Below are 27,984 nucleotides of genomic sequence, written 5' to 3'. Positions count from 1 at the left end.
TTCACAGGGCTTGTCTGAAGTTCCTAGACAGAGGTTGGATGGCCACCTGTCAGGGATTCTTTAGCAGTGATTCCTGTCCATGGAAGCACAGGTTAATTCTGTGTCCAGGGCAGCTGCCTACCAGCTCCAGCTGGTATGCAGGCTGAGACCCTACCTGCCCGCAAACTGTCTCGCCAGAGTGGTGCATGCTCTAGTTATCTCCTGCTTGGACAACTCTATGCGGGGCTACCTTTGAAGGTGACCCAGAAACTGCAATTAATCCAGAATGCAGCAGCTAGACTGGTGACTGGGAGTGGCCACTGGGACCACATAACACCAGTCCTGCATTGGCTCCCAGTACATTTCCGAGCACAATTCAAAGTGTTGGTGCTGACCTTTAAAGCCCTAAATGACCTCAGTCCTGTATACCTGAAGGAGCGTTTCCACCCCCATCGTTCAGCCCAGACACTGAGATCCAGCGCCGAGGGCCTTCTGGTGGTTCCCTCATTGCGACAAGTGAGGTTACAGGGATCCAGACAGAGGGCCTTCTCGGTAGTGGTACCCACCCTGTGGAATACCATCCCTTCAGATGTGAAGGAAATAAGCAGCTATCTTATCTTTAAAAGACACCTGAAGGCAGCCCTGTTTAGGGAAGTTTTTAATATTTAATGCTGTATTGTTTTTAACACTTGATTGGGAGCCGCCCAGAATGCCTGGGGAAACTCAGCCAGATGGGCGGGGTATAAATAAATTATTATTATTATTATTATTATTATTATTATTATTATTATTATTACTGCAGGGGATGACCCGGGGGGGGGTACCTTCCAACTCTGCAATTCTATGATCTCTTTCCAAACAGCTTAGCTGGTGTGCTCTTCAGTGGGCTCCCCCCCGCCCCCCGCGGGCAACACAGTGAGGGCTGGATCCTTCATGGGCTATGTCTTCAGAGCTTTTCTCCCTTCTAGGTTCTATCCTGGCCCGGAACGTCTCCACACGGTCGTGCCCACCACGCACCAGCCCTGCTTCAGATGTTGAGGAAGAGGATGAAGGGCTGATTGAGGGGAAAGGGTGAGTGGAGGGGAGGGCTGGCCGGCCCAGGAGGCGCTCACATCAGGAGAGCTCCCCTCACTTAGAAAACTAGTGTCTCAGGGAGAGAAGGTCCAGTCTAGCCTTTTCCCTGGTGCTTTATTTTATACGCATACATACCACTAGTGATTCATTAAAAAGGGGGGGGGAATAGCAGGGCGATTTACAATTATACAAAAAACAAAACAAAACCCCACACCATAAAAAGCATACTTAAAAAGTTGAAATCAGAAAATAGCTAACAGTTGTGAAAGGGCGCATTCTCAATTGCTGGACTGAACAAAAACTATTCCAGCAGGCGTTTTAAAAGTTGAAACAGAAGGCGCTTGCAATTTCATTTGGCTTTCTTAGTGGGGGGTGTCTGGTGGGGAATTTGTGCCATTTGAAAATCTACTTTGAACAAAAAAACAAAAAACCCTGGTACAATCCACTGGGAGCTGTATTGCACACCCCCACTCGACACGTCGGTCAGCTTGATAGGAATTCTGCAAAGGCGTTAATAAACTGTATGGGAGCTGGTGGGGCAGAACGTTTCCTGCATCAGAGGGGAAAGTTGTGCCTGCCTTCCCTTGCTGTTGTGGGGCAATATGAGGGGGACCTTCTAACTCCCTTCTGTCTGCTGGCTGGTCTGTTTCAGGGACAGGAAGAGCTCAGCCTTGAAGCTGCCAAAGAAGAAGGCTCGCAGGAGGCACACTGACGTAAGGAGGCCACTTGCGCTCATTCCATGACTGCACCTTGCTTTCACTCCGAAACCCTGGGAACTGGGTCTGGCCTCATCCTGCGCAGAACCCTAGAAGTCACAGAGGCCTATTTGGATGCCCTACAGAGGGCAGGAGGGGTGGGAATGTGCCCTGGTGGTCCTCCTCCATGCGCTAAGAAATTGGAGGGGGACAGAGGCCTGGCGACTGTTTTGAATTCTGGCCGACATGCTCCTGTGTTTCTCCCGCAGGACCCTAGCAAGGAATGCTTCACCTTGAAGTTTGATCTGAACGTGGACATTGAGACGGAGATCGTGCCAGCCATGAAGAAGAAGTCCCTGGGGTAAGGAGGCCAGAAAGCAGCTTAGCCTGGGGTGCAAGCTGGGTGGGGGCTTCACTCGTGTTTGGGAGCCCAGGAAAGCTGTGGGTCCAAGGCCTCATCTGGAAGCAGCTCCAGCAATCCTGAGCCCATCAGTTCAGCGCAGGATCCCAACCTGCTCCCAACACCTGATGTTCGGAGGGCAAAGGCATGGCTAGTTCTGTTGCTGAAGTTCTGACCGCTCTGCTTGGAAATGGGTGTGGGAAAACAAAGGTAGGTTAGGCTGAGAGTGAGTAACTGGCCCCAAGGTCACACCTATCTGAACAGGAAGGTCTTTGTAGCCTGTCAGCAGAAGGATAACAAGGAGGGAGCCAGTCAGTCCTCTTTGAGGAGGGAATCCCACAATTTAGGAGCCACCACAAAAAAGGCACTTTCTCTTTCATCTCACTGCTGGCTGTGCCTCTAGTGTTGATGGGACCAAGAGAAGGTGCTGCCCCGATGATCTCAGCACCCAGGCAGGTTTGCATTGGGAGCTACGGCCTTCCAGGCATTCTGAGCCCAATCTAGTTCCAACACATCGATTAACAGGCAGCTCCACTTACTGGTTCTCTCTCTTTTCTTTTAAAACCCAGTGAAGTGCTGCTGCCGGTTTTTGAGAGGAAGGGAATCGACCTGTCTAAAGTGGACATTTACCTGGACCAGTCCAACACCCCCCTCTCACTCAACTTTGAGGCCTACCGGTTTGGAGGACATTACCTTCGTGTGAAAGGTAGGCTGCTGCGTGTCTCTCCTGAGGCTGATGGGAGATGCCGTCCAACCCATCCAGAGGGCTCTAGGTTGGGAAAGCCTCTTTGGCAATATGAGAGGGACCATTCTGTCCAGAATTGCCCTCCAGACCTCTCCCATGGCCTCCTCTTCTGCATTGCAGCCAAACCTGGGGATGAACTCAAAGTGGAGCAGGCGGTGAAGGACTTCAAGTCGCTGAGTTTGCCTATCCTCCGTCCTGCGGGCACCGGCCCGTCCTTCCCCAGCACCCCCTCTCTCGACCGCCTGGAGCAGTTGTCGCTTCGGAGGGAGAGTAGCGACATCCTGGTGAGTAATAATAATAATAATAATTTATTATTTGTACCCCGCCCATCTGGCTGGGTTTCCCCAGCCACTCTGGGCGGCTTCCATAGAAACCAAAAAACACTAAAATATCATACATTAAAAACTTCCCTGAACAGGGCTGCCTTAAGATGTCTTCTGAATGTCAGGTACTTGTTTATCGTTTTGACATCTGATGGGAGGGCGTTCCACAGGGCGGGCGCCACTACCGAAAAGGCCCTCTGCCTGGTTCCCTATAGCTTTGCTTCTCGCAATGAGGGAACCACCAGAAGGCCCTCGGCACTGGACCTCAGCGTCCGGGCAGAACGATGGGGGTGGAGACGCTCCTTCAGGTATACTGGGCCGAGTAGGGGAAAAGGGATGGGGTGGACAGGAGTAGGGACCCTCCCCTTGAGATCGAGGAAGCCTGTGGGTCTGCAATTTGCGCTGCTCCATCTCATAATGTTTGTGCTAAGGCAAAAACCTGAGCAATATAAAACCAAGCAAGGTTTCTTGTTCGTTTGTCAGCAAGAATTTGTTTATCAATAGCAATGCAGAGTCAAAAGTGCAAACCAGATAACCTGCAGTCTTATAACAGTATATATTTACAGTAGATAATTGAGCAAGTCAAATGAATTTGGATATGCCAAAGATATTGAAAAATAAAATTTAAGGAACTGCAGAAAGAAGGGGAAGGAAGTCAAATTTTGAAATGTGAAATTGATTGTAAAACTAATGAAATGTATAAATTTGAAAAGTATAAATAAAAAACTAAAAAAAGGTGCAAACAAGAAGAACATCAATTGAAAACCTAGGAGCGATGCCAAGGATGTAAACAATCAAAAGTAGGGAACTCATTAAAAAAAAAAAAGATAGTTAAGCACATCATGAAAGCCACACTAAACAATTGATTTCTAATGAATCTATACACACATGCCTAGATGCAAATTTAGAAATGATCACTATAATTTAAGTAGAAATGCAATCCATCTCCCTGTTGCAGGGAAGACTGTGACTCTGTGATCTGTGTGCTGCCTGCTGCCTCGGGTACAGCAAAGGCACCTGGCTGTACCCAGCAGGGAGTTCCCAAAAGTGATTTCTGACAAATGTACATTTTGGTTTTATGATATTCTGGAAACTGACCCTGGGCAGGAGTAATGGTCTTGCACTGCCACCCTCCCAACAGGGCAGTAGGGGGGCAGCAGTTAGGTTAGGCCTTTTCGGGCGCATTCCAGTAGCTAGTCTGGTGCTTTGGCTAGTGCACACCCCCCAAAAAAAATCTGGTAAGCACCATTGCAGGGCTGGAGGCGCAACACCATTCCCATGGACCAGAGGCTGCTCTTGGCCCTGGGATCATTCTCTGTGATGGAGGGCAGTCTGCAAATCAAGATACCAAGTAAAGACATAGCAAGAGGTACCTGGCTTCACTACTGCTGCCCAGGTCCTGTTTTCAGCCTTCCCATACTTCTTGCTTCCTTTGGCAGCCTGACGCTGCTGAGATTTTCCTGCGGCACGTGTGTGTTTGTGTTGATGGCACAGCATAGCAGAGGGGCGGTCCGGCTTGTGTCAGGAGGAAACGAGTTGTTTGCCGTCCGTGCGGCTGTGAGTGTGTCAGGGATGTCCGGGCAAGGAGGCAGACACGAGGCATGCCATCCTCTCGTGCATGTCTGAGCCTTTGTCTGTTTTGCACGAGAGAGCCATGTGTCACTCAGCGTGACAGATCGCCTTCCGTGCCTCATGCGGCATTGGAGCAAGACTCTAGGCGTGGCTCTGCTCCTTGGGAGGAGTGGATGGATCTGTCAAAATGGATATATTTGTGCAAACCGTTTCCCCTAACGTAATGCAGTTCTGTACGCTGCTTTTCAACGCACCTGCTCCTGACACATAATATGCGTCATTTGGAGCGCCATGAAATTTGGAGAAGTGTAAATTTCAAAGGGTGGCTGTGTTTCGCTTTGAGTAGCGCTTCAGGAAGTGTCGATTGCGGAGGGTCGCCTTCAAATGTCAGCTGAGCTGAACTTTCCCAGTATGTTTCTGGGGTGCCTCAGTGCGCATATGGAGGGACTTGGCTGATTCACCCCCTTGCTGTGGTTCCTGTATTCGTTAGGACCTAAGAAGAGCCTTCTGGATCAGGCCTATGATCCATCTTGTCTAGCACCCTGTTTTCACAGTGGCCAACCAGATGTCTCTGCTGGTAAGCATGCAATCAGGATCTGAGCTCAACAGCCCTCTTCCTTTCTTACGGCTTCCAGAAACTGGTATTTCTGCCTCCGACTGCGAAGGCGCAGCTTATCAGTCATGGCTAGTTGCCATCAATAGCCTCCACCCCCTTCCCACTTCCTCAATAGCCTTTCCCCTTATTATTTGGTTGTAATTAGTTAGTTCACCCTCATTGTAACCTGTCTGCTTTGTGGCAGTCCAAACCACCCCATTCCCATCAATGGTCCCTCTTAGGTTCTCATCCAGCAATGTCTGGGTGGAAATATTAAGGCTGGGGTTCCCTACACGGCTGCATTGTCCCATATCCACTTGTCTGTTGCTTGCTTTGCATCTGCGAGAGGGGGCCTCCTTTGCAGCCCATCAGTGGCAGAGGACAGTGGTGTAGCGTGGATTGCCAGTGCCCAAGGCCATGCGGAGGGTGGTGGTGGTGGGAGGGAGGGAAACGGACAGAGTCCACATGTGCATTCAACTATATCACCCACAGAGATAAGAAAAGAAGAACCATTCTGTTACCTGGAGAGGTCGCTTCCTGGTTCACATGGAGAAGCTGTTTTCAGTGGAGCCCAGTGATGGAAGCTCACAGCTGTATTGAGGCAGCACTGTGTGTTCAAATTTTGCACCCCTAACAAATTTTGTGCCTGGGGCAACTGCCTCTATCACTCCTCCACTCTACGCCACTGGCAGAGGATGTGAGCCAGAGGAGGGGGCTTCTATGGTCACTCAGCATCCCTCCTGGCTTGCTGTGGTGGCTGGTACAAGGGGCGGAGCGACAAGGGTGTGATAGGGGCGCTCTACCCTGGGTGCCACCACTAAGGTGGGTGGCAGGTCCTGGGTGGCACTCACCATGGGGCCTGCAGTGTGCCCGACCCATGCGTCTCTCCTGGGAGTGACGTGGTGGCTTGGGCATGCGCAGGCTCTGCTGCCGAAAAGCTCCGCCTGCTGCCCCCCTCCCAGCTGTAGGGCAGCTAAGGGGGAGGAGGCAGGCAGACTCCTCGGAGCCCTGCAGGTGGCTGGCCCTGCCCCCGTGCTCTGCTGGCTTCGCCCCTGCTGCCCCCACGTGCCGCTGCCCCTGCCCCCCGGGCACCCAGTTGGCTTGCTCCGCCACTGGCTGGTACCCTTTCCGACAAGCAGGGCAGAGGGCAGGGAGAGATCCACAGTATGTGCAGACACGTCTAAAGGCAGGCAGAACTGCAGAGGAGCTTAGAGCAAGTGTTGGGTGTGTGCCCAGGGTGTTTATTTGCTCCTCTCAACAGCAGGTAGCCAAGGCAAGCAACTGTCCCTTAATGAGTGCTAATGGGATTTGCTACGCAGGGAGCTCACCAGACTCCAGATTATCACGTCATGCGGCTGATCTTGATTAGATTTTAAGGCAGCAGAGACACCTTGTGTCTCAAGCCCTGTGCCCAGGCGCCACCAGAGCCCCAGATGGGTGCAGCCTTTGCTACCTGAAGCCTAGGTTTGCCCCATCCCATATTAAATGGGGAGGTGGTGCGCTCTGGTTTAAAACAAGCAAACAGACAAACAAACCAGAAAAAAATTCCTGCAACAGGAAAGGACTGAAGATCCTTCTCTCACCACCCAAACCGCATTGCTTCTAAGTCTATCCATAGGTTTTATTTATTTATTTATTTGATTTATATCCCATTTTTTTCTCCAAGGGCACACATTGTTCAGCCCTCCTTACTGAATCTCCACAACAACCCTGAGAGGTAGGTTGGGCTGAGAGGCAATGAGTTGCCCAGTATCACCTACTGAGCTTCCTGACTGAGTGGGGATTTGAACCCTGGTCTCCCAGATCCAAGTCTGACACTCTAGGCACTACACCAAACTGGCTGTATATCCTTTCTGCTCTCTCTCTCTCCCCCCCTTACATCCTTCTACTCTGCAGCCACCCAAGGAGGCTCAGGGGAAAAAAAAGAATAGCAATTAAATACAGTTATATCCTGCCATAAAACCAGCTTAAAAATTAACAGTGAAAGAAGAACAGAGATGGCAGATAGCCATTCTCAAACACTGACGCCTTGGCAGTCCTGGGAAAGGGAAGACTTGAGTGTGAACCATAATTGGGGAATAATTTGTGCCCCTTCCTCATTGCCCCTTTTGTTGTAAAAATCAGCCCTCCCACGTTACCCGAAACGAGGCAGGTGCACATTAAAATAAATGGTTCTGTTCCAAACCCATCATGCACTTGCTGGTCATCTTCAACTGTCTGAAGGCTTGTCATACAGAAGATGGAGCAAGCTTGTTTTCTACCACTCCAGAGGGGAGGAACTGAACCAATGGATTCAAATGGCAAGGAAAGAGATTCCGACTAAATGTTAGGAGAAGCTTTCTGAGGGCAAGAGCCATTTGAGAGTGCCACGGATGACCTCAGGAAGTTCATTGGAAATCTTTAAAAGAGAGGATTGCTGCCCACCTGCCAAGGATCCTTTAGTTGCAATTCCTTCACCCCAAGGACCCTTCGAGGTCCCTTCCAGCTCTATGATTCTATGGTTCCACTTCCTTTCTTGCCTGCTGCTCCAGTGTCCAGAAATAATATATTGAGAGCCATCTGTGCCACAGCATCGGTAGGCCATAAAGTAATCTATTAATGAGAAGAAACTTCAACCCTGTGATAACATTCTGAATAATGTTTCCTTACGCCACCTCATTTTGTATAAGTTGCTCTATAGTTAAGGATGCAAATTTGCATGCCGGTGCGGCTCTGACTTCTGAATGTGTTACTCGGAAGTCTATGCCTTTCCCAAATCTTACCTGCTTGGCCCAAGCGGGAAAAACCCAACAGGCCAATGCCTGCGTGGCTCTTGCTTTGCAGGAGATTTCTCAAAGTTGGTGAGAGATGTTTTTGTGTGTTGCATTCCTGCAATAGCCATCTGTTACGGAAAATCTAGGTGCGAGGCTGCTCATTCACCCAGCTCGTCTGCTCGTGGGTCCCTGCAGAATAAAGGAAGGAGTCCAGCCACCAACAGGAGCAAATATCTGTAGACCAAAGTTTATTGTGCAACAGGATCAAAGAGGAATCTTGAACCCTGAGGATGAGGTGACAAGGACTTTTAAAAGTTTCTATCTTATCCCAGCATACAGTTCATTAGCATCTTCACTACATCATTGCTACATCAGAAAAGGGGAGGGTTATACATGATTAACATAGGAGGAATGTGTTGGGGCAAGAGGGGGATAAAGGATATGTATTGGGAAATAGATTCTAAGCACCTACTACAAAGGGACAGTAAAACTTTGGTTTGCATAGTCTGCCACCTGGGCAAGTCCGGATGAGTGCCTTTGCCCAGCAATTGACACCTATGAGTACCTTTCTGTGAGTATGTGACCTCCTGCCTGAGGGATTATGGCAGAGACCAAGTGGTTTCCAAGTCCTTGGCCAATTAAGCAAATTGGTGGTGGAATGAAGGAAACTGGCAAAGGAGCTGATTTTATATGATTTTTAAAGCTAGGTAACTTCCCTGAGCTGTCAAGTCAAAAGGGTACATTTGTGCATAATATTTGAAACATTTAACAACTTTAAAGATGTGCCCCCCCCTGTAATTTCCGTAACACATTGAAGGAATGGAGCAGCTCCCAGGTGAGGAAAGGTGGCAGGATTAGGGACTGTTTAGAGAAAAGGCAAGTAAGTTTATAAAATTATGCGTGGCCTGGGGAAAGTGGCTCGAAAGACGTCCGTACCCCCAACACTAAAACTCATGGACATTCAGTGAAGCTGAATGTTGGGAGGTTTGGGACAGACAAACATAGTTTGTTAAACTGTGGAACTCACTCCAACAGGTGGCAGTGATGACCACCAACCAAGATGGATTAGACAAATTCTTTGAGGAGACGGCTGTTGATGGCTGCTAGCCATGATGACAGTTGGAGGCAGCAGTGCTTGTGAATACCAGTTGCTGGAAACAGAACAGGTGTTTGGAGAAGGCTCCTGTGTTCAGATCCTGCTTGTGTGTTCCCTGTGGAAGCAACTGGTTGCCCACTGTGAGAACAGGATGCTGGACTAAGATGGGCCAGTGGCATGATCCATCTGGTTCTTCTTATGTTCATATACATAATAATAATGGTGATAATAAGCCGGACCCAAACACAAGAGCAACCTTCCCTTTTGTGGCTTCTGGCAAATGCCATTCAGAAGCATACAGGTCCCCCACTGTTGGGGCAAAAGAACCTTCAGCAATATCTCCCTATATACATAAAAATGTAAGGCTGTCATCACCCAGTCCCCATTGGAGGATTTATAGTGCCTCAGCAGAATCCTGGATTTGTATGAAGCCGTGGCAGAGGAGGGGTTTGAGTGTCACAGGGGCCAACCAGGTGCCCTGTTGGGAAGCCCACAAGAAACACCCATACCATCCAACATTTCTCCAGTAAAAATAGGGACGTCCTATTCTATAATAATAATAATGTTATTTTTAAAACCCTCCCCATCTGACTGGGTTGCCCCAGCCACTCTTATGTCATTTCTCCTCTGCTTGGCTGTAGTCAGAAGAGTGATGAAGGAATGGGGAGGAAGCACAAGGTCTGCATTCTTACTGTGTGTACCTTTGAGTACCAGAAGCTAAGAGGATGTGTGTGTGTGTGTGTGTGTGTGTGTGTGTGTGTGTGTGTGTGTGTATGTGTTTTGCAGCAGGCAACAATAGTATTCCTAGATGCCTGCCTGTGGGATTCCTGGGGACACCTTTTCTGGCTGTCCGCTGTTGGAAACTGGATGCTGTGCTGGAAGGATCTTCTTAGCCTTGATTTTGCAGCACACTGTTTGTGCATGTGTGCGCACACGAAACAGGGTGCACAACACCCAACCCCTCAATCTGTTTTATCTCATTAAGACACATCTGTACCGCTTAATCATTTGCATTGCTAAGCAGTGTACATAAAAAACCAGGAACTGGGACGTTAAAACAGCAACAACTATAAAAAACCTATCATAAATCCAAACATAACCTTGGAATGTCTGCTGGAGCAAGAAAGGCTTAGTCATGCGTCTGAAGTTCTGCTATGTTTCAGTTAAAGCTATTCTATTGGTTAACTTAATAAACAAACAAACAAACAAATCAGGATCATAAGAACATAGGATTTAGGGTATTGGAGCACCTTCTCTAAGGAAATGCCACTAAAGTGTTGGGCACTTTTGAGTGAGCATAGGGAAAACAGAGAACAAGTGAGCTCTGCAACAAAATGTTGCAGTGCTTACTCCTCTCTCCGGCTTGTGCTTTTGTTCAGGGTTCTGGCCTGCCAGCCAGCCAGCCAGCTGTATCCTACAAACTGTCAAGACCCAAGAGACTCAGTCGGGACACTTCTATCTTTCTCTCTCCCCCCCTTTTTTTGTTTGTTTGTTTTACCTTTCCAACTGATATTCAATACTCTGTGACTTCTAAGGACTCTCAGTCCTCATAGGGCTGCTTTTTCGGGGTGGGGTGTATACCCCCTTAGGCTTCTTATTTATTTTTTGCTACTTCTGCAATTCTGGGAATTCTGAGGTAGACTGCCTCTGAACACAGACCTTCCATCTAGCTATCATGTCTAGTAGCCATCGTTCAATGTTCTTAAAGCTGCGCTTTAGGGACATGAAGGAAGTCCTGTTGGATTGAACAAAATGTCCCTCTAGTCCAGGGCCAGCTTCCCATAGTGGGCAGCCAAATATCTCTGCAAAGTCCACAAGCAAGCCTCTCCTGTCTCGGCTCCAATGATACGGAGATCTGTTCCTGTTTCAAATGTTTCCCCTACTTCAGCTCCTCCCCACTCCTGCTGCACTCCCTCTTTCCCCAAAGTTTCGGGGGGAGGCTGGGCTGTGATGCTCAGGTTTTTACAGAGCAGCTTGTGACTGCTTCTTGCACTCTGAACCCCATCCAGCCACCCCGCCCTGCCAGCTGTCTGTTGGGCTGGCCCGGCCCCTACAGCTCCTTCCCTGATCTTTGGATTCCTGCGTGCGGCTGTGCCAAGCTGCCTGCCAGCCTGCCTCAGAGGTGTGCTTGGAAACCTCACCCCCATCCAACTTGTGGTCAAGGGCAGCCTCTCAAGTAGGATGCGGTTTCTTTCCATGGCCAGCCGGACTTGGAAACCTTTGGAGCCGATCTGCTGCCTGCTTTGGCCTCTGTGCTGGGATTGAAGAGCTGGAACTGATCTCAGGGGGAAAGGGCTCCTTTGGTCCCTCACCCCATCCTCTCTCGGCCTGACATGGTTCAGAGGCAGCAACAGCCTCACAGCCTCGCCTTGTGGACATGCTGAGCCCCAGATGGACCACATGGAATGTCCCCACTCATTTCAGTCCACCCAGGACCTCCCATCTTATCCGCTTCTTCCGTTTCCCTGACGAGCCCCCTGGCAGAGAGCCGCAGAGAGACAGCCAGCCAGCTGTGGCCCCAGGATTTGTTGCCTCCAGGATCAAGATATATAATTCTCAGCTGGCTGATCCTGCAGTTTGTCAAGAAGCGGTGAGGTCTGGAGGAGCCCCAGGCGTCAAGGAGGAAGAGCGCCCCGGCTTGCAAGCACACTCCCTGAAAAGACAGCGATGGGGTCCAACAGAACCTGGGAATGGGCCTGGCACTGAAGAGAAACGGCGGCTGAGTGTGAGTTGTCCTGGGCAGAGAGGAGGGATCTCAAGGGAACAGCTGGGAGTGAGAGAGGAGGATGGGTGGTTCTGAAAGGAACAGGGCAGCTGATTTTCAATTGGAGGATGTGGACCGAGAGAAGTTTTCTCTCCCTCTCTCAACACTAGAACTTGTGGGCGTTCGGGTGCAGCAGGATGTTGGGCGCAATTATTTGTACGGTGAATGCTTAAAACTATGGAAGGAGGCAGGAATTGCCCCCAGCTAAGATGGTTTGTTGGGTGGTGCTGTGGGTTAAACCACAGAGCCTAGGGCTTGCCGATCAGAAGCTTGGCGGTTTGAATCCCTGCAATGGGGTGAGCTCCCGTTGCTGGGTCCCTGCTCCTGCCAACCTAGCAGTTCGAAAGCACGTCAAAGTGCAAGTAGATAAATAGGTACCGCTCCGGCAGGAAGGTAAATGGCGTTTCTGTGCGCTGCTCTGGTTCGCCAGAAGCGGCTTAGTCATGCTGGCCACGTGACCTGGAAGCTGTATGCCGGCTCCCTTGGCCAATAAAGCGAGATGAGTGCCGCTACTCCAGAGTCGTCCGCGACTGGACCTAATGGTCAGGGGTCCCTTTACCTTTAAGATGGCTTTAAAAGAGGATTGGACAAATACATAGAGGAGAAGGCTGCTGAAGGCTGTTTGCCAGCTCTGGAAGCAGCAAGAGGGGTGCTTGCAGGTTCCCCACAGCCACCTGGTTGGCTGTTGCAAGAAGAAGATGCTGGGCTCAATGAGCCTGCTTTGTCCTGTTCCTGCAGGCTTTTCTTATGTTCTTAGTGGTGCTGGCCGCTCCTCTGATAGGATGGGCAACTGTCAATTTCATATTTCCCATCGTTCATGAATCTTTTTCCTCCTCTTCATGCGCATGCACCTCAAAAATGGATCCTCTCTGCCTATAAAAATAGGAGCTTTTGGGTCTCAGGGTTGCTTTTAAATTGCAAGGGTTAGAAACCATGCACCGAATTTGGGCTCCAGCTGGAGCCAGTCACAAGCCAGTCTACCCTGAGCACTAGAAATTCAGTCAATACCAGGAATCCATGGTGGCAGGAAGATCTTTGCAAGCTGGCAGGAGTGTGGACCTTTGACCGCCAGTTTCGATTATTTCTTGCTATTCGGGGAAACAAGGGGGAAAACCAGGTTGACTTTCCTGGCCTCTTCTTCTCCCCTTTGTTATATAATGGCCTTGGGCAGCAGCCAGTTTCTGGGGCGGTGGGGAGAGCAAAGGAAATCCTTCCTCTTTCCTCTTATCCTGGGTGGACTAATTTGTTCTTTGTGCTTTCAGTTTCTTTAACATGCAGAGCATTCAAACTTTGTACTGTGTGTGTGTAAGCTTCATATGAAATGTGTATATTCTCTGCACATAATACTTACATGCACGCTTCATTGTAATCCTTGCAACAACCCTGTAAGGCTTTTCATTATTTTCTTTATCATTAAGGTTTATCTCCTTTTGGGATAAAGATTAACAACTTAATACAGTCACACTTCAGGTTACAGATGCTTCGGCTGTGTGTTTTTGGGTTGCGCACCACGCCGAACCCAGAAGTACAGGAACGAGTTACGTCCAGGTTTCGGCACTCGCATATGCACAGAAGCGCTAAATCACGCTTTGTGCATGTGCAGAAGCACCGAATTGCGACCTGCGCGTGCGCAGACGCAGCGCTACAGGTTGTGAATGCTGCAGGTTGTAAATGTGCCTCCCACATGGATCACCTTTGCAACCCGAGCGTCCACTGTAATAAAACAATATGTGAAATTGTCAGCCCAAAACGACTTAGCCAAATTCATGGAGGAGAAGAGCTATGCTACCACCCACAAGGGCTATGCTCTGCCTCCACAGTCAGAGACAGTAGTGCTTCTGAATGCAAGTTGCTGGAGACTGCTAGAATAGCACGAGACACTTAATCTCAGGATCATGGGTTCAAGCCCCACATTGGGGGAAAGAAGGAGGAGGAGGAAAATAATAATAATAATAATAATAATAATAATAATAATAATAATAATAATAATAATTTTATTTATACCCCACCCATCTGGCTGGGTTTCTCCAGCCACTCTGGGTGGTTATTCCTGCACTGCAGGGGGTTGGACTAGATGACCCCCAGGGTCCCTTCCAACTCAACAATTCTATGATTTTGTGAAGCCACAGAAGGAGTCCAGCTCTTCCGCCTGCTTATGGAGTTCTCAGAAGAGGTATCTGGTTGGCTGTTCTGAGTACAGGACGCCTTTCACCAGATCCAGCAAGCTCTCCTTACGTCCCTAAGCTGAGTTGCTTTTGTAAAAGAAAGAAAAGTGACTAATAATAAACTTAACTAAGAATAATAATGGGGCAGCCATGCCCATTAGTTTCAGGGGGTCTGCTCTGAGTATAATTCACATGGGATTGAACTGCCTGTTGTGCATCTCTTGAATGTGCTCAAAGCATCCGGACCCCGTGTTTGCCTTTGCTTCCAAACTGCTCTGCTTCTGAGCACTGGAGGCGGCTTCACAGGGGAGGGGGGTCCCCTTTTGGGGGAAACAGCCCTCCCACCCCCACAGGGCCTGGAACAAAGAGAGGAGAGGGGCTTTGGGGGGACCGGCTGGGAAAGGCCTCCAGCCTTTGAGGTGCATTGTCTCCCTGTCAGCTGCTGGGCTCAGCTGGCCCTGAGGGCAGGCACCCTGTCACCCGGGAAGAGCTGCATCGCACAGTAAGGTGACCTTGGGGATCCAGTTGTTTGTCCCAGCTGCTCCGTGGGCCCGGAGGAGGGAGAGTGTGCTGGAGCCTCTCTCCTCCTCCTCCTCCCCATTGAGGCACTGGGGGGCGGGCAATGGTGCCATCCCCTACAAGTCTGCAGAACTGCTGCTGCAAAGGCTGCAGCAGCTTGCAGATGAGCAGTGTTGGGTCTCTGCATGCTGGACGCCTTTGAGCTGCAAGGCCCTGATCCCGTGAGTTGGTGTTTCACCCTTGGGGTAAGGCTTGGCATGCTTTCTCTCTCTCTCTTCCCACCCCCACCGCAACCCCTGGGGCAATGCTTCTCCCTGCACCCAAACTGGCCCGATCCATTTGCATATTTCAGGGGAGGAATGAGGATGGAGGCAGAGAGACCTTCCTAGAGACAGGTGAGGCAGGAAACTTGGGGATGGAGGTGTCTGGTGTGACACCCTGTGTTCATGGGGGCTCTTCCTGGGGAGTCTCAGCTGGTGCTCTCGTGGCTAAGTTCTCGGTGGCGAAGGGGAAGACCATTACCGGAACATTTTCCTCGAGGTCCTCTGGTTTTCAATCTGGTTGTTTTGAGGTTTTGCTGCTTTCGTCTCTGCTGAGGGGCCTGCCTCAGTAGCTGCCTTCGCTGCTCTCGGCATTTTGCCGCTCTGTTGCTTTGATTGCCACACATCGATGTTTCTCCCGCCCGATGTCAGCCGCAGCCCAATAAATGTGACTAAATAAATGTGGCGCTCTTCAAGATGCCACGCGACTCAGTCAACAGTCTTTGCCTCCGTTGGGGTTTGTTTCCTGTTGTATTGATTTTGTTGCAAAATCAATACAGCACACTTTTTTTTGGATGCCACAGGACTATGTTTAACATTTCAAATGAAAGATCTGGCATTAGCATATGCGATGCTTACACGTTATCCAAAAGGATGGTACCTATTTGCATGACGTTTGGTGTACAGTTGTTCTGAAAGTGGGTGGTACCACCCCCTGGGGGGCACATAAAGGTAAAGGAACCCCTGACTGTTAGGTCCAGTCGTGACCGACTCTGGGGTTGCGGCACTCATCTCGGTTTACTGGCCGAGGGAGCTGGTGTACAGCTTCTGGGCCATGTGGCCAGCATGACTAAGCCGCTTCTATCGAACCAGAGCAGCACACAGAAACACCGTTTACCTTCCTGCTGGAGTGGTACCTATTTATCTACTTGCACTTTGATGGGCTTTTGAACTGCTAGGTTGGTAGGAGCAGGAGCAACGGGAGCTAACCCCGTCATGGGGATTCGAACCGCCGACCTTCTGGTCGGCAAGCCCTAGGCTCTGTGGTTTAGACCACAGCGCCACCCGCGTGCCTTCTGGGGGGCACCAAAAGGCAAGGGGGCAGCGGGGGGGGGGCACTGGAGGTGTAAATGACTTTCAGACTTTGAAAAGCGGGACTCTCTGGATCAAGTTCATCAGTCTTGTAGAATTAATTAAACTAAGCAGTTTTAATGGGATTTTGAATAAACGTGCAGTTGCTGCTGCTTTGCGTTTTATTATTATCTTTCTTCTGCAATGATTCCTACGCATTATTCAGAATGCAAGCTGCCATTCTGAAAAATGCTTCTTATAGGGTAGATGTAAATGCATAGGTACGTATAGATGCAAATTTAGAAATGGTTACTGTGATTTAAATAGAAGAGCAATTCATCTCACTCTCAGAAGGAAGACAATGACCACGTGTCTCGGTTATCCATGCCCTGGTGACATCCAGCCTGGATTACTGTAATGCACTCTGCATGGGGCTGCCTTTGAAGACGACTCAAAAACATCAACCGGAGCAGAATATGGCTGCTGGGTAATTGGTTGAGCCCAGCAGGTTGGAATCTAAGCGGGACTATTCCAATTGCACTGGACCCAATTTACAGTGCTGGTGATAACCTATCATGACCTGAATTCGGGGCAGGGAACTGGGTTACTTGAACCTCTGCTTGCACATACAACCTGCCTGCGACTTCCGATCTTTTCCATAGATGATGCTTAGATACCCATCTGAAAAGGCAGTTAGGTTGAAGGGCACAGGAAACAGGGTCTTCACAGTGTTAACCCCCTTTCTGTGGAATTCGGTCCCATAAAACATCAGGAAGGCCCCCTCCACAGATCTTTAAAAATGGGAAACTTAATCCTAACATTTTCAGTAGCTAATCATGAGCTGTGGAAACAGGGTATAGAGAATTTCTTCTGATATGATCTGCTGGTCAATTGTATGGTTTGTGCTGGTGTGGTGAATTATGAAATGAATGCTTTTAGCAGGCAACAAATAACGTTTTGTTGCTGCTGCTGCTGCTGCTTCGGCAGTTATTTTGTATCCAGTTTTGCGACAGAGGGGCCCTAAGATACATAAAAAGCAAACCCAAAAAATTGCCTTGGAGTGAAGTGATTGGAGGGGGGAGAGAAAGTGGGATCGTTTGCAGCTTGGAAAGTGGCAAATCCACTTCTGGCTCTCCTATAAAGAAAATGTCTGCCTGGTTCCACCTGGAGGGAACATTTGCACCATCTCAAAAGTCCTGCGGGAACTAGCCTCCTCACCAGAGATATTTTATCCTGTGCTATCCTCGAAGCCAAGAGGGCTGTGTGTGATGGAGAAGAGGAGAAATGTTCAGAACTGGACGATCTCTGGAGGGGTGGGGGGGAGTAGGGAGAGGCGCCGAGGGAGCCCAGGAATGTCCCATCTCCAGGGTGCCCGGCAAGCTCCTCTCAGCGATGCAATTAATGCGAAGGCAGGCGGCGAACAGAGTGTTGATTCAAGGCGAGCAGCCTTCTCCTCGCCTCCCTGCTCACCAGCCAGCTGGAGAGAGCCAGGCCCTTGGCCCTTCCTTGTCTGCCTTTGTGCTTTCGTTCCTTGGGATTCTTCCCAGGGCAGAGAGCAAGAGGCTTTGGCTGTAAGGTGAGTCTGGCGGACACAAGGATCCATTTCTGCTCTGGCGGCAGGGGGAAAGGTTTTGGGGTGGCAGCCTGGCCCTCCTGCAGATGGTTTGGCCCTTGCAGGATTTGTGGGTTTAAGTCCTATTCTCCTTCTGCCCAGGGGAGAGCCAGAGTCTGGACCTTAGGACATTTTTTTTGGGGGGGGACTACTTGCTTATTTGCACAAAATGCAAATTTCGGTCATTCGGTTCACAATCCCTGGAAAAGATAATACTATTCTTGTTGGGCAGTAGTAATGTTTTGTTTAAGATTTGGTTTTATTGAGGTTTTAAGCAGAGGTTGGGTGGTCGTCTGTCAGGGATTCTGACAGACCGTGATCCCTGCATTGCACAGAGTTGGGCTGGAAAACCATTCCAACTGTACAATTTTGTGATTTATAATTACCAGGATCTTGTCCTTCAGGTCTTACGATATTCTCATCTGAAACTTGAAACGTCAGTAAGAATTCCAAATAGTAGCAAATTTCACAGCAGGCTTTTGAACAGGACAGACCCTCCAAGTGCCCCTATTTTCCAGGGACAGTCCTGGATTTACAGAAGCTGTCCCAGCTTCTGATTTGATCCTAGAATGCCCCACTTTTCCTTAGGATGTCCCTATTTTCATCAGAGAAGTGTTGGAGGGTATGGGGTTATGCGCCCCCTCTCCCCAAGCCAATGAGATAAGTAACTATGCTACCTTTAGAAGACATCTGAAGGCAGCCCTGTATAGGGAACTTTTTTTTAATGTTTAATGATTTACAATGTTTTTATATATGTTGGAAGCCTCCTAGAGTGGCTGGGGTCTGGAGTTATGCAACCAATGAGCCAAGGATACAACCTTTAAAAGACATTTGACGGCAGCCCTGCAAGGAAAGTTGCCCAGAGTGGCTGGGTGGGGTAATAATAATAATAATAATAATAATAATAATAATAATAATAATAGTTGTTGTTGTTGTTGTTGCTATGGAATAGGATGTCCCTATTTTCATTGGAAAAATATTGGAGTGTATGTGGTTATAATTATTTGTATATAAAACAAACCTTTGCCGTGTGTGTGTGTGTGTGTATATATATATAAATAATTTTGGGTGGTTCTTTAGATGCGACAACCATGACTGGTGTATTGGTTTCAGCTCAGGGAGTTCAGCCTTCTGTCTTCCCGACAGCTTTTGCTGCTCATTGGCCAGCTTAGATATGAAAGCCAGGCCAGAATCTCTATGGGCCAAAGAAGGATCCCTATGGGCTGACAGCCCAACTCGGATTACCGTGCTAGTAGCCAATCTGCTGCCTCCACTATATCTGAAGGAAGAAGAGATAGAATCATAGAACTGTAGAGGGGACACCAAGGCTCACCTAGCGCACTGCAGAAATCTCAAACACCTTTAAAAGGAGCTGTTAAATGAACAGAGATCTAGAGATGATCTCACCTGCTCCAGATCCTGGCCTGGGGGCGCTGCAGAGCACCTGTGGCTGGGTAGAGGGCATGCTGGGTGATTGCGCAGGTCCTTATCAGGCTTAGAATAGCATGGAGATGAGACAAGAGGCTTTGGGATTTGTGCTTCTTTGCCCGGGTCACAAAAAGGCAGCTGGCCATTAGCTTGCGCACCAAGAACCGGGCAAGATGTTTCTCTGCACTCTCCTCCAGCTCTCTTTTCTCCTCAAGGTATGGGCGGCTACCGTGCCCCTGTGGGTTTTGGGGACAGGCTCCATCGTCCCCAGGGTGCTCTCTGCCTCTCCTGACAACCCAGAGGCCTTCTTTTCGGAGGCAGGCATGCTTCTGAACAGGGTGGATTTGATTTAAATCACAATTTAAATCACTAGTCAGTAAGACTTGATTTAAATCGCTAGTCAGTAAGACTTTATTTAAATCATTTTTATTTTATTTTTTACAGAAAGGCTCATTCTTGCTGGTATAATCTTAATATTTACAACCAGATAAGGGTTTCATTTTTGGAATAATAAATTTTCAGAGTAGTTTTTACAGTTATATCAAAAATTACTGATTTGGTTATGCTATTAGAAATACATTGAGAGATAATTCTGAAATTTTCTGCTGTACTTTATTGGAAGGAGAAAAACAATCACTTCCTTAATAACAATTTAAACAATTTATTTAACTAAAACAATAACATTATAGCATATGTATCCATGTTTGTTAACTGATGTGGTTAAACAATTTTTTATTTTTAAAAAAACTTAGACTGAGTTTTAGCACACATGAAGAAACAAATCCTTATTTCCTGATGAATAGCCTTTGGACTATAATCAGGGGCGCCGACTTATAAAAAATATTGGGGGGGCCCATACCGGGGTCCTGCCGCTGGTTCGCTCGGGTAGCCGGGAGAACGCAGTTCGAGGTGGCGGTGTTGGGGAGAGACCCTCGCTCAGGGCGCCACTAGACTTGGCGGCCGGCGGCCTATCTGGGGGGTTTTGGAGCGTATTTCGGCGGAGCGATTGGGGAGGAGGGGGCTTGTTGCCGGATTCTTCAGCTGAGCCGGAGATCCGCTGCTGGGGGTCCCTGGGCCGAGTTGTGAGCCCGGCCTGCTGAAGGGAGATCCAGCCGATTGCGCGACGGGGACGGCCGGGGCTCTCCGGCTAGGGCGCGCGGCTGGCTGGCTGGCGAGGGAGCAGGTGGGGAGGAGGCGGGGGTCCTCACTCTCTTAGGAAACGCACCCGCGTGCCCGATTGCCACGAAGTCCGAAGGGTGCGTGTGTGGAATTAAAAAGCAAAAACGAGATACGGGCAGGGCAGGCAAAGAGTTTTCTGCAAGAGGATGGAGGGCAGGTTGAAGAGAAAATCACTCAGGATGAGACAGTCAAATCAGCCATGATAAAATGGGCTCAGGATATTGGGTATAACATCATGTTTGAGGACTGGGAAAGGTTATGGACCACCGGAATGAAATTCACGGCATGTAATGCCTTGAAGGAAAATATTATGAAAATGATTTATAGGTGGTACATGACCCCAGTCAAGCTTGCAAAAATATATCACCTGTCTGATAATAAATGTTGGAAATGTAAGGAGGCTGAAGGGACATTCTTTCACCTCTGGTGGACTTTTCCAAAAGTGAAGGCCTTCTGGGAAATGATCTATAATGAGTTAAAAAAGGTATTTAAGTATACCTTTCCCAAGAAACCAGAGGCCTTCCTCTTGGGCATTGTTGGCCAGAAAGTGTTAAAGAAGGATAGAACTTTCTTTATGTATGCAACTACAGCAGCAAGAATACTTATCGCAAAATATTGAAAGACACAAGATTTGCCCACACTGGAAGAGTGGCAGACGCAATTGATGGACTACATGGAACTGGCTGAAATGACTGGCAGAATCCGAGATTTGGGAGAAGAAACAACGGAAGAGGACTGGAAAAAATTTAAGGACTATTTACAAAAACAATATAAGTTGTATGAATGTTAAAAATTTACACGATTCGGAAACTATAGCTTCAGCAATTAGATTTGGGAAACAGGAAATTATATTTTAAGTAAGAAAAGGTCAAAATCTAAGGTAATACTATGTTTAACTTAAGATATAAGTAACTGATGAAAAGTATGTTAAATTTAGAGGTATAGTATTTGAAAAGTACAAAATAAGGTACGAAACAAGGTAATAATTTGCTGATATCTTTATTATAAAGAATGCAGGGTAAGGGAGATGCGAGGAAGTCCAGTTAGTTATCTAAAAAATGTGTTGAATGGTTGGTTTTCTTTTCTTCTTTTTCTTTTTTTCTTTTTCTTGTTCTTTTACTTTTTTCTTCAGTGTATGTTTCTAACTTTGTATTTGAAAACTTAATAAAATATTTATAAAAAAAGAAGAAGAGAAAATCCTTTCGCTTTTCTGGGGCGCAGGGAAGTCTCAGAGCCGGAGGTTGGGGAAGGGACCCCCTTTGCTCTGCCCTCTTCTCCCGTCTTAGATTCGCATGGGGGTCCCCGCCCGAGCTTGCCTGGCCACCGGGCCACACAAGGGCCGCGCTCTACGCCGCACACCTTGCTAGCCGCGCAGCTGTCCTCCGCGGCTGTGGAGCAGCCCTGCGCCGGTGCCCAGCCCCTCTGGGCGCTCGCTGCGCTGCCAATGACAAGCGGGCGACGTCGCGGGCGGGGAAGGCGTCGCTTTCTTTCCCGATCCTTCATCCTCCCAGTCTTCCAGCCCTTTTTTGGGTTGGAAGCTCGTCTCGTTCGCCCTTCTCCTTTCTTCACCCTGCGCGCAATTTTCCTCCCTCGTCTCCCTCCCCATTTCTCCTTCCTTCCTTCCTGACTGACTGACGGGCTCGGGTTCGGGCTTCGGCTCAGGCTCGGGCTTCGGCTCGGGCTCAGGCTCAGGCTCAGGCTCGGGCTCGGGCAGCCACAGCGTCGGCGGTGTTGGCGATCGGCGGCGCGGGGGGATGGCCCTCCCGGGGGAGCCGGCGCTGCTCAATGGGGTTGCCAAGGAGACAGGCCGGCCGCCCCCCGCCCCCGGCCCGGCGCCCCCCGCCGCGCCGGTGCCCGTTATCGAGCTGGTGCGCGCCGGGCGCCCTATAAAAGCCGCGGACGCGCCCACCGCCGCCCGAGATTATTGGGGGGGCTGAGCCCCCCCAAACGAATTTTTGAGGGGGCTCGGGCCCCCTCAAGCCCCATGGAGTCGGCGCCTATGACTATAATGTCACTTAGAAAACTATCTTTAGAAAGATTTTTCCTCCAAAAGCATTTTATTTTATAAATCCAATTTAAATAATAATAAAAAAACCGATTTAAATTTTAAAAAATCCGATTTTTAATTTTTAAAAAATCATTGATTTTTATCCACCCTGCTTCTGAATACCAGTTGCAGGAAACCAAAGGAGGCGAGAATTTTTCAGGTCCTGCTTCCTTCTTTCCCTTGCGGTTGGCCAGTGTGAGAACAAGACTCTGGGCTCCCTTTGGCCTGTTCCGGCATTCTAATCTTATGTTCTCCATCCCTCTCACTTCTCTCTCCTTTCCCTGTTTGCCCCTCGCAGGTCCCCGGAAGACAAAGGAAGAACATGAACGAGTTTTTGGGGGATGCCAGCATCCCGAGCCACGACCCCCTGCAGCCCTCCAGCGCCTCCTTGCCCAGCAATGGCATCGACACGTGGAAGAACCGGGCTGCCAGCCGCTTCAGTGGGTTCTTTGGTTCTGGCAACAGCGCCAGCCCCTTCACGCGGGTACGTTGTCAGTGCCCACCACTGCCACCCGTGGGTTCCTGCAGGCCCTTTTCTTTTGCAGGTGTTTGCAGCTGGGAAGGGTGTCCTGGAGAGGTAGGGAGTCCCCGCTCCTTGCAAAATCAAATGGCGTCAGATCACGAGGAAGGGTAGCCAGAGACCAAGGTAGAGGAGGCCATTCATGATGGAACTTTCCTGTCCAGAGGCAATTTGCAGCAGCAACGGGTGGTTCTTGTTGTCTTACTCTGCTTGTGGGCTTTGGGGGAATGGAGCTCAGTGGGTAGATCAGGGGTCAGCAAACTTTTTCAGCAGGGGGCCGGTCCACTGTCCCTCAGACCTTGTGGGGGGCCGGACTATATATATATATATATATTGGGGGGGTTAAATGAACGAATTCCTATGCCCCACAAATAACCCAGAGATGCATTTTAAATAAAAGCACACATTCTACCCATGTAAAAACATGCTGATTCCCGGACCGTCCGCGGGCCGGATTTAGAAGGCGATTGGGCTGGATCTGGCCCCCGGGCCTTAGTTTGCCTACCCATGGGGTAGAGCAATCTGCTTTGCATCTGGCATCTCCAGGTACGCCTGAGACCCTGGAGAGCTACTGCCAGCCAGTGTTGACAATACTGAGGTAGATGGACAAATGTCCTGACTAAGCAGAAGGCAGTTTCCTAGGTTCCTATCTGGTTTTCCACTATGGGAGGCAGAATGTCTGAGCACAGGCAGTTGTGGCTCATCTCTTTTGGGGCCGGTTCACCCTTGACCATCCCTCTGGTGTGTGAGGAGGGAGCATGTCGGGGTGGGTGTGGCCTCCTCAAGTCTTGCATGCACACATTTATAGGATGTGTGCGCACACAAAAGCAGACAGTGACACTCTCGCAAGCACACAACCCCCCCTTTCATTGGCTGATCCATGCAGATCAACTAAGGAGGGCAGTTCTTGCCCCCTCAGTGATTCGTTAGGATGGCCAGTGAAGGTTGCTCTCTGAAAGACACGGCACAAAAGGAAAAGGGCTTGGGAGGGAGGAGGAAAGAAATAAACTCAAGGCCCATCCATACTTAACCTTTCACTTTCTAGGTGCATGTCCATGCTTTCCTGCTCCATGTCTGAGCACGTTTTCCCCACCCATGAAAACCCACTCTTTTGCGCTGAATTGGAGAAAACAGCCATTTTTGTTCCCCTCAGGTTGCTGTTTGCTCTGATTCAGCAGCAAAGAGCAGATTTTTGAGGGGAAAGCGGCAAGGCAAAAATAAAAAGCTGTCGGGCACAGTCCCAGAAAGCCCGGACCAGTGCCTAGAAATGTGGAGCAAAGGTAATTGTGAATGAATCTTCAGGCACTAGTTACCAAGTTCAGTAGGTCATGGAACTGGGTCTAAGCGCAAGGAAAGAACTGCAGCTTCCTTGCCTTCCGGTGGCCTCAGTTACGGCAGCTGGCAGTGGGAGGGAGGCCTGTTATCCGTGATATCAGGGGGTCATGTGCTACTTAATACTCTTTTCCGGGAAGCATCGGTGGGAGCAGGCTGGTTCCTTTATGCCCTATTTTGGGAAATCAGAGGCAGGGGACAGAATAGCTCAGCATTAGATGAAAAAGTCTTCAAGATTCTATCCTGGCATCGCCAGACAGTTTTGGGAAAGACTATTGCCTGAATCCTTGGAGAACCACAGCCAGTCATAGATTATTATTATTATTATTATTAACAATTATTTAAATTTATTCAGTTATTTTACAAAAAGGAACTCAAAACGACGCTGTAATAAACAAACCCATGGGTTTAAAACCAGTAGGAGAGAAAACTCTAGAAGACAATCCTGTTTTTAATAGGCAGGATTGAAACATCCCAACTACTCAAGATTAATTAAAGCTAAAGGCCTGAAGAAGAACAGATGGTTTGCCTGATGCCTAATGATATTTTATTATTCTTTATTATCATTATAAATTACATTTATGTACAACTTTTCATCTGAAGATCACAGAGCGGTTTGCAGCATAAAAGCACAAAATGAAAGCACAAAATACACATGACTGTAACAAAAACCAACAACCACTGCCCACAAACATATTTGAAAGGCAATAGATTGCTTAATCAGCCAAAGGCCTGCTTATAGAGTTACTACGTAACACAAATGAGAGACAAATACACTAAACACTAAACAGGCACCCGGTGAGTCTCCTTGGGGAGAGCATTCCACACACAGGGAGCCACCACTGAAAAGGCCTGTTCTTGTGTTGCCACTCTCCAGACCTCCTGTGAGGTGGCCCATGGAGAAGGGCCTCAGGTGATGTTTGCAAGGCCTGGGTCGGTTCATATGGAGAGCATGGACCAGTAGTAGCCTGGTTTTTTTCGGGGGGGGGGCGGCGGGTAGAATCCTATACTATTTTGGTCTGGTCCAAGAAGGCTTCTTTTAGGTCCTTGTCCATCCATGATACCCACCTCAGGGAACCAGCTGCCAAAGGACAGGAAGCTAGGAGAGGATGTTCTCTTCATTCATTCAGCGGGCCGTTATGGGAAACAGGATTCGAACCCTCGTCTCCCTGGCCTCCTTTCCCCCTCCCCACGTGGTCCCGCACAACACCCCTGTGAGGGAGGCCAGGTTGAGAGGCAGTGGCTGGCCCCAGGTGAGCTTCGTGACTCAGCGGGGATTCGAACCTTGGTCTCTCCCAGGTCCTAGTCCGGCACTCCAACCAGGGCACCACCCCTGGCACCGCGCAGCGGCACCCCCAGACTTCCTTTTTCAGCCCTCCTTTCTGTGCCCCTCCAGGAGATGGACAAGATGGAGCAGCTGGAAAGCCGGCTCCACTCCTACAGCCACTTCGGCCTTCCCAAGTTCCCCCAGCAGCTCCGCTTCGATCAGGATTCCTGGGAAGAGGAGGAAGAGGATGACGATGCTACCCTGTGCCTGGAGGACAGCTGGCAGGAGATCATTGAGGGCACAGAGGTGAGGTGGGAGCAGGACCCCTTTGCCGTCCAGCTGGCGCTTCGGAATTCCAGTTCTGAAAGCCACCCTGAAGGGAGAGAGCTGCTCTTGTTCTCGGGTCAAGCTTGCGGGTTTCCCCTTGGGGGTATGTGGTTGGCCATGGTGAGAGCAGAATAATAATAATAATAATAATAATAATAATAATAATAATAATAATAATAATAATAATAATAATAATATATTTACACCCCTCCCATCTGGCTGGGCTTCCCCAGCCACTCTGGGCGGCTTCCCAAAAAATATTAAAATACAGTAATGGATCAAACATTAAAAGCTTCCCTAAACAGGGCTGCCTTCAAATGTCTTCTAAAAGTCTGGTAGTTGTTGTTCTCTTTGACATCTGGTGGGAGGGTGTTCCACAGGGCGAGCGCCACTACCAAGACGGCCCTCTGCCTGGTTCCCTGTAACTTGGCTTCTCGCAGTGAGGGAACCGCCAGAAGGCCCTCAGAGATGGACCTCAGTTTCCTGGCAGAACGATGAGGGTGGAGACGCTCCTTCAGGTATACTGGACCGAGGCCGTTTAGGGCTTTCAAGGTCAGCACCAACACTTTGAATTGTGCTGGGCTAGATGAGCCATTGACCTGATCCAGCAGACAACTCTTCTTATACTTTTACGGAGAAGGCTGGCTGCTGTGATCTTGACCTAGCTGGGCTCAATTCTCCAATAAAGCTTTAACCTGAACCCCCTACCCCAGTGAAGGTATCTGGCAGCTGATTTAAGACAGACAAAAGGGAAGTCCTTTCTCCCCCCCGCACAATTAACTTTGTGGAAATCTGCATCCCTGGATGAGGGGCAGGCTGATGCTAATTTAGATGGCTTTGATTTATTCAAAGGGATTGGACAGATTCAGGGTAAGTTCTGCCAGTGGAACCTCCACTTTTAGGAATAGTATACCAGTATGCTGGGGTCAACCAACAGGGCAGGGGTTTGCTTTCAATAATAATAATAATTTTATTATTCATACCCCACCATATCTAAAAACATAATGGCATATCTAAAAACATAATAAAAACATCAAGCATTGAAAACCTCCTGATACAGGGCTGCCTTCAGATGTTTTCTAAATGTCAGGTAGTTATGTCTTTGACATCTGATGGGAGGGCATTCCACAGGGAGGGTGCCACTACCGAGAAGGCCCTCTGCCTGCTTCCCTGTAACTTCGCTTGTCACAGTGAGGGAACCACCAGAAGGCCCTCGGCACTGGACCTCAGTGTCTGGGCTGGACGATATACAGATATACAGGGCCGAGGCCGTTTAGGGCTTTAAAGGTCAGCGCCAACACTTTGAATTGTGCTCGGAAACGTACTGGGAGCCCTGCTTGTGGGCTCCCCAGAAGCTTCGAGCCTGCCAATTCACTGCGCTACTGACTCTTTGGAGGAAGCAGGGCTGTCGGCTGATGGGCGGTCCCTTTGAGCCTCACTTGGCCTTGGTTTTCCTTTGGTGTCAGGTGATTGACAGGTGGCTGGCGCCCCACGCACTCGTCAGAGTGGTCCTCTGGGGGTGGGGAAACCCAGGATGTGACTGGCTGGATCTAGTTCCCCACCCCTGGGGGGAATGGATTCAGAAGGGGGCTTGTCATATTCTTAGGAAAGTAATGGTAAAAATAAGAAGCCCCTAACCCTGCCTCTGACTCTTAACCCTCCTAGGTTTTGACACGCCGGCAATGCCACCAGCAGGAAGCTATCTGGGAACTACTGCACACAGAAGCCTCCTACATCAGGAAGCTGAAGGTCATCACAGATGTAAGTGTCTTAGATGAAGGGGTGTGTTTAATAATAATAATAATAATAATAATAATAAGAAGTTTATTTATCATTTATACCCTGCCTGTCTGCTGGGTTTGAGGACACAGAAGTCTTGAAGCATATTCATTAATTCATAAAAAATATTTAAATACTGCTCTTCATACATACACACACACACATACACACACACACCAGTGTGGTTTATAAAAAAATACAGGTAGCCCCCTGTCTAAGCATGTTCAATATGTGTGCGACCGTGTACAACCACATCGTGCTGAACCCGGAAGTGACCCGGAAACATAAAGATGCCACTAAAACGTCACTAAAAGGGCAGAATGGGGTGGGGGGGATGGGGCCGATCAGGGTGTTTGCAGGCTTTTTCAGTGAGTTTCAATTATACACCATGTGTGCGGTGTCTCAGAACGTAACCCTTGCATAAAACCATACAATGCAAGCTATATATAAAAAAGTTGAAACCAGAAATGGTTTATGGAACA

The 27,984-nt window shown here is 49.0% G+C and overlaps 1 protein-coding gene across 9 annotated transcripts in view; it reads left to right on the top strand.

Annotated features, from left to right (window-relative positions):
* PLEKHG5 (pleckstrin homology and RhoGEF domain containing G5) overlaps positions 1 to 27,984 on the top strand; it is a gene marked incomplete at its 3' end in the record, with an annotated part of 102,060 nt that overhangs the window by 58,087 nt on the left and 15,989 nt on the right. For 8 of the 9 annotated variants that reach the window (XM_082229864.1, XM_082229862.1, XM_082229866.1 and 5 more), the window contains 8 exons: positions 948 to 1,050; positions 1,706 to 1,766; positions 2,018 to 2,109; positions 2,718 to 2,854; positions 3,014 to 3,177; positions 22,576 to 22,761; positions 25,526 to 25,702; positions 27,389 to 27,484. In XM_082229864.1, coding sequence (XP_082085990.1) covers positions 948 to 1,050; positions 1,706 to 1,766; positions 2,018 to 2,109; positions 2,718 to 2,854; positions 3,014 to 3,177; positions 22,576 to 22,761; positions 25,526 to 25,702; positions 27,389 to 27,484 — 1,016 coding nt within the window. Of the gene's footprint in view, positions 1 to 947; positions 1,051 to 1,705; positions 1,767 to 2,017; positions 2,110 to 2,717; positions 2,855 to 3,013; positions 3,178 to 11,341; positions 11,958 to 22,575; positions 22,762 to 25,525; positions 25,703 to 27,388; positions 27,485 to 27,984 lie in introns of those variants that run through there. The other variant, XM_082229870.1, reaches the window with a different exon arrangement.

This window comes from Podarcis vaucheri (genome assembly GCF_965113315.1).
Source record: "Podarcis vaucheri genome assembly, chromosome: 7".
Classification (NCBI taxonomy): domain Eukaryota; kingdom Metazoa; phylum Chordata; class Lepidosauria; order Squamata; family Lacertidae; genus Podarcis; species Podarcis vaucheri.
The sequence above is the reverse complement of the archived record's forward strand: the minus strand, read 5'-3'. Positions and strand labels throughout refer to the sequence as shown.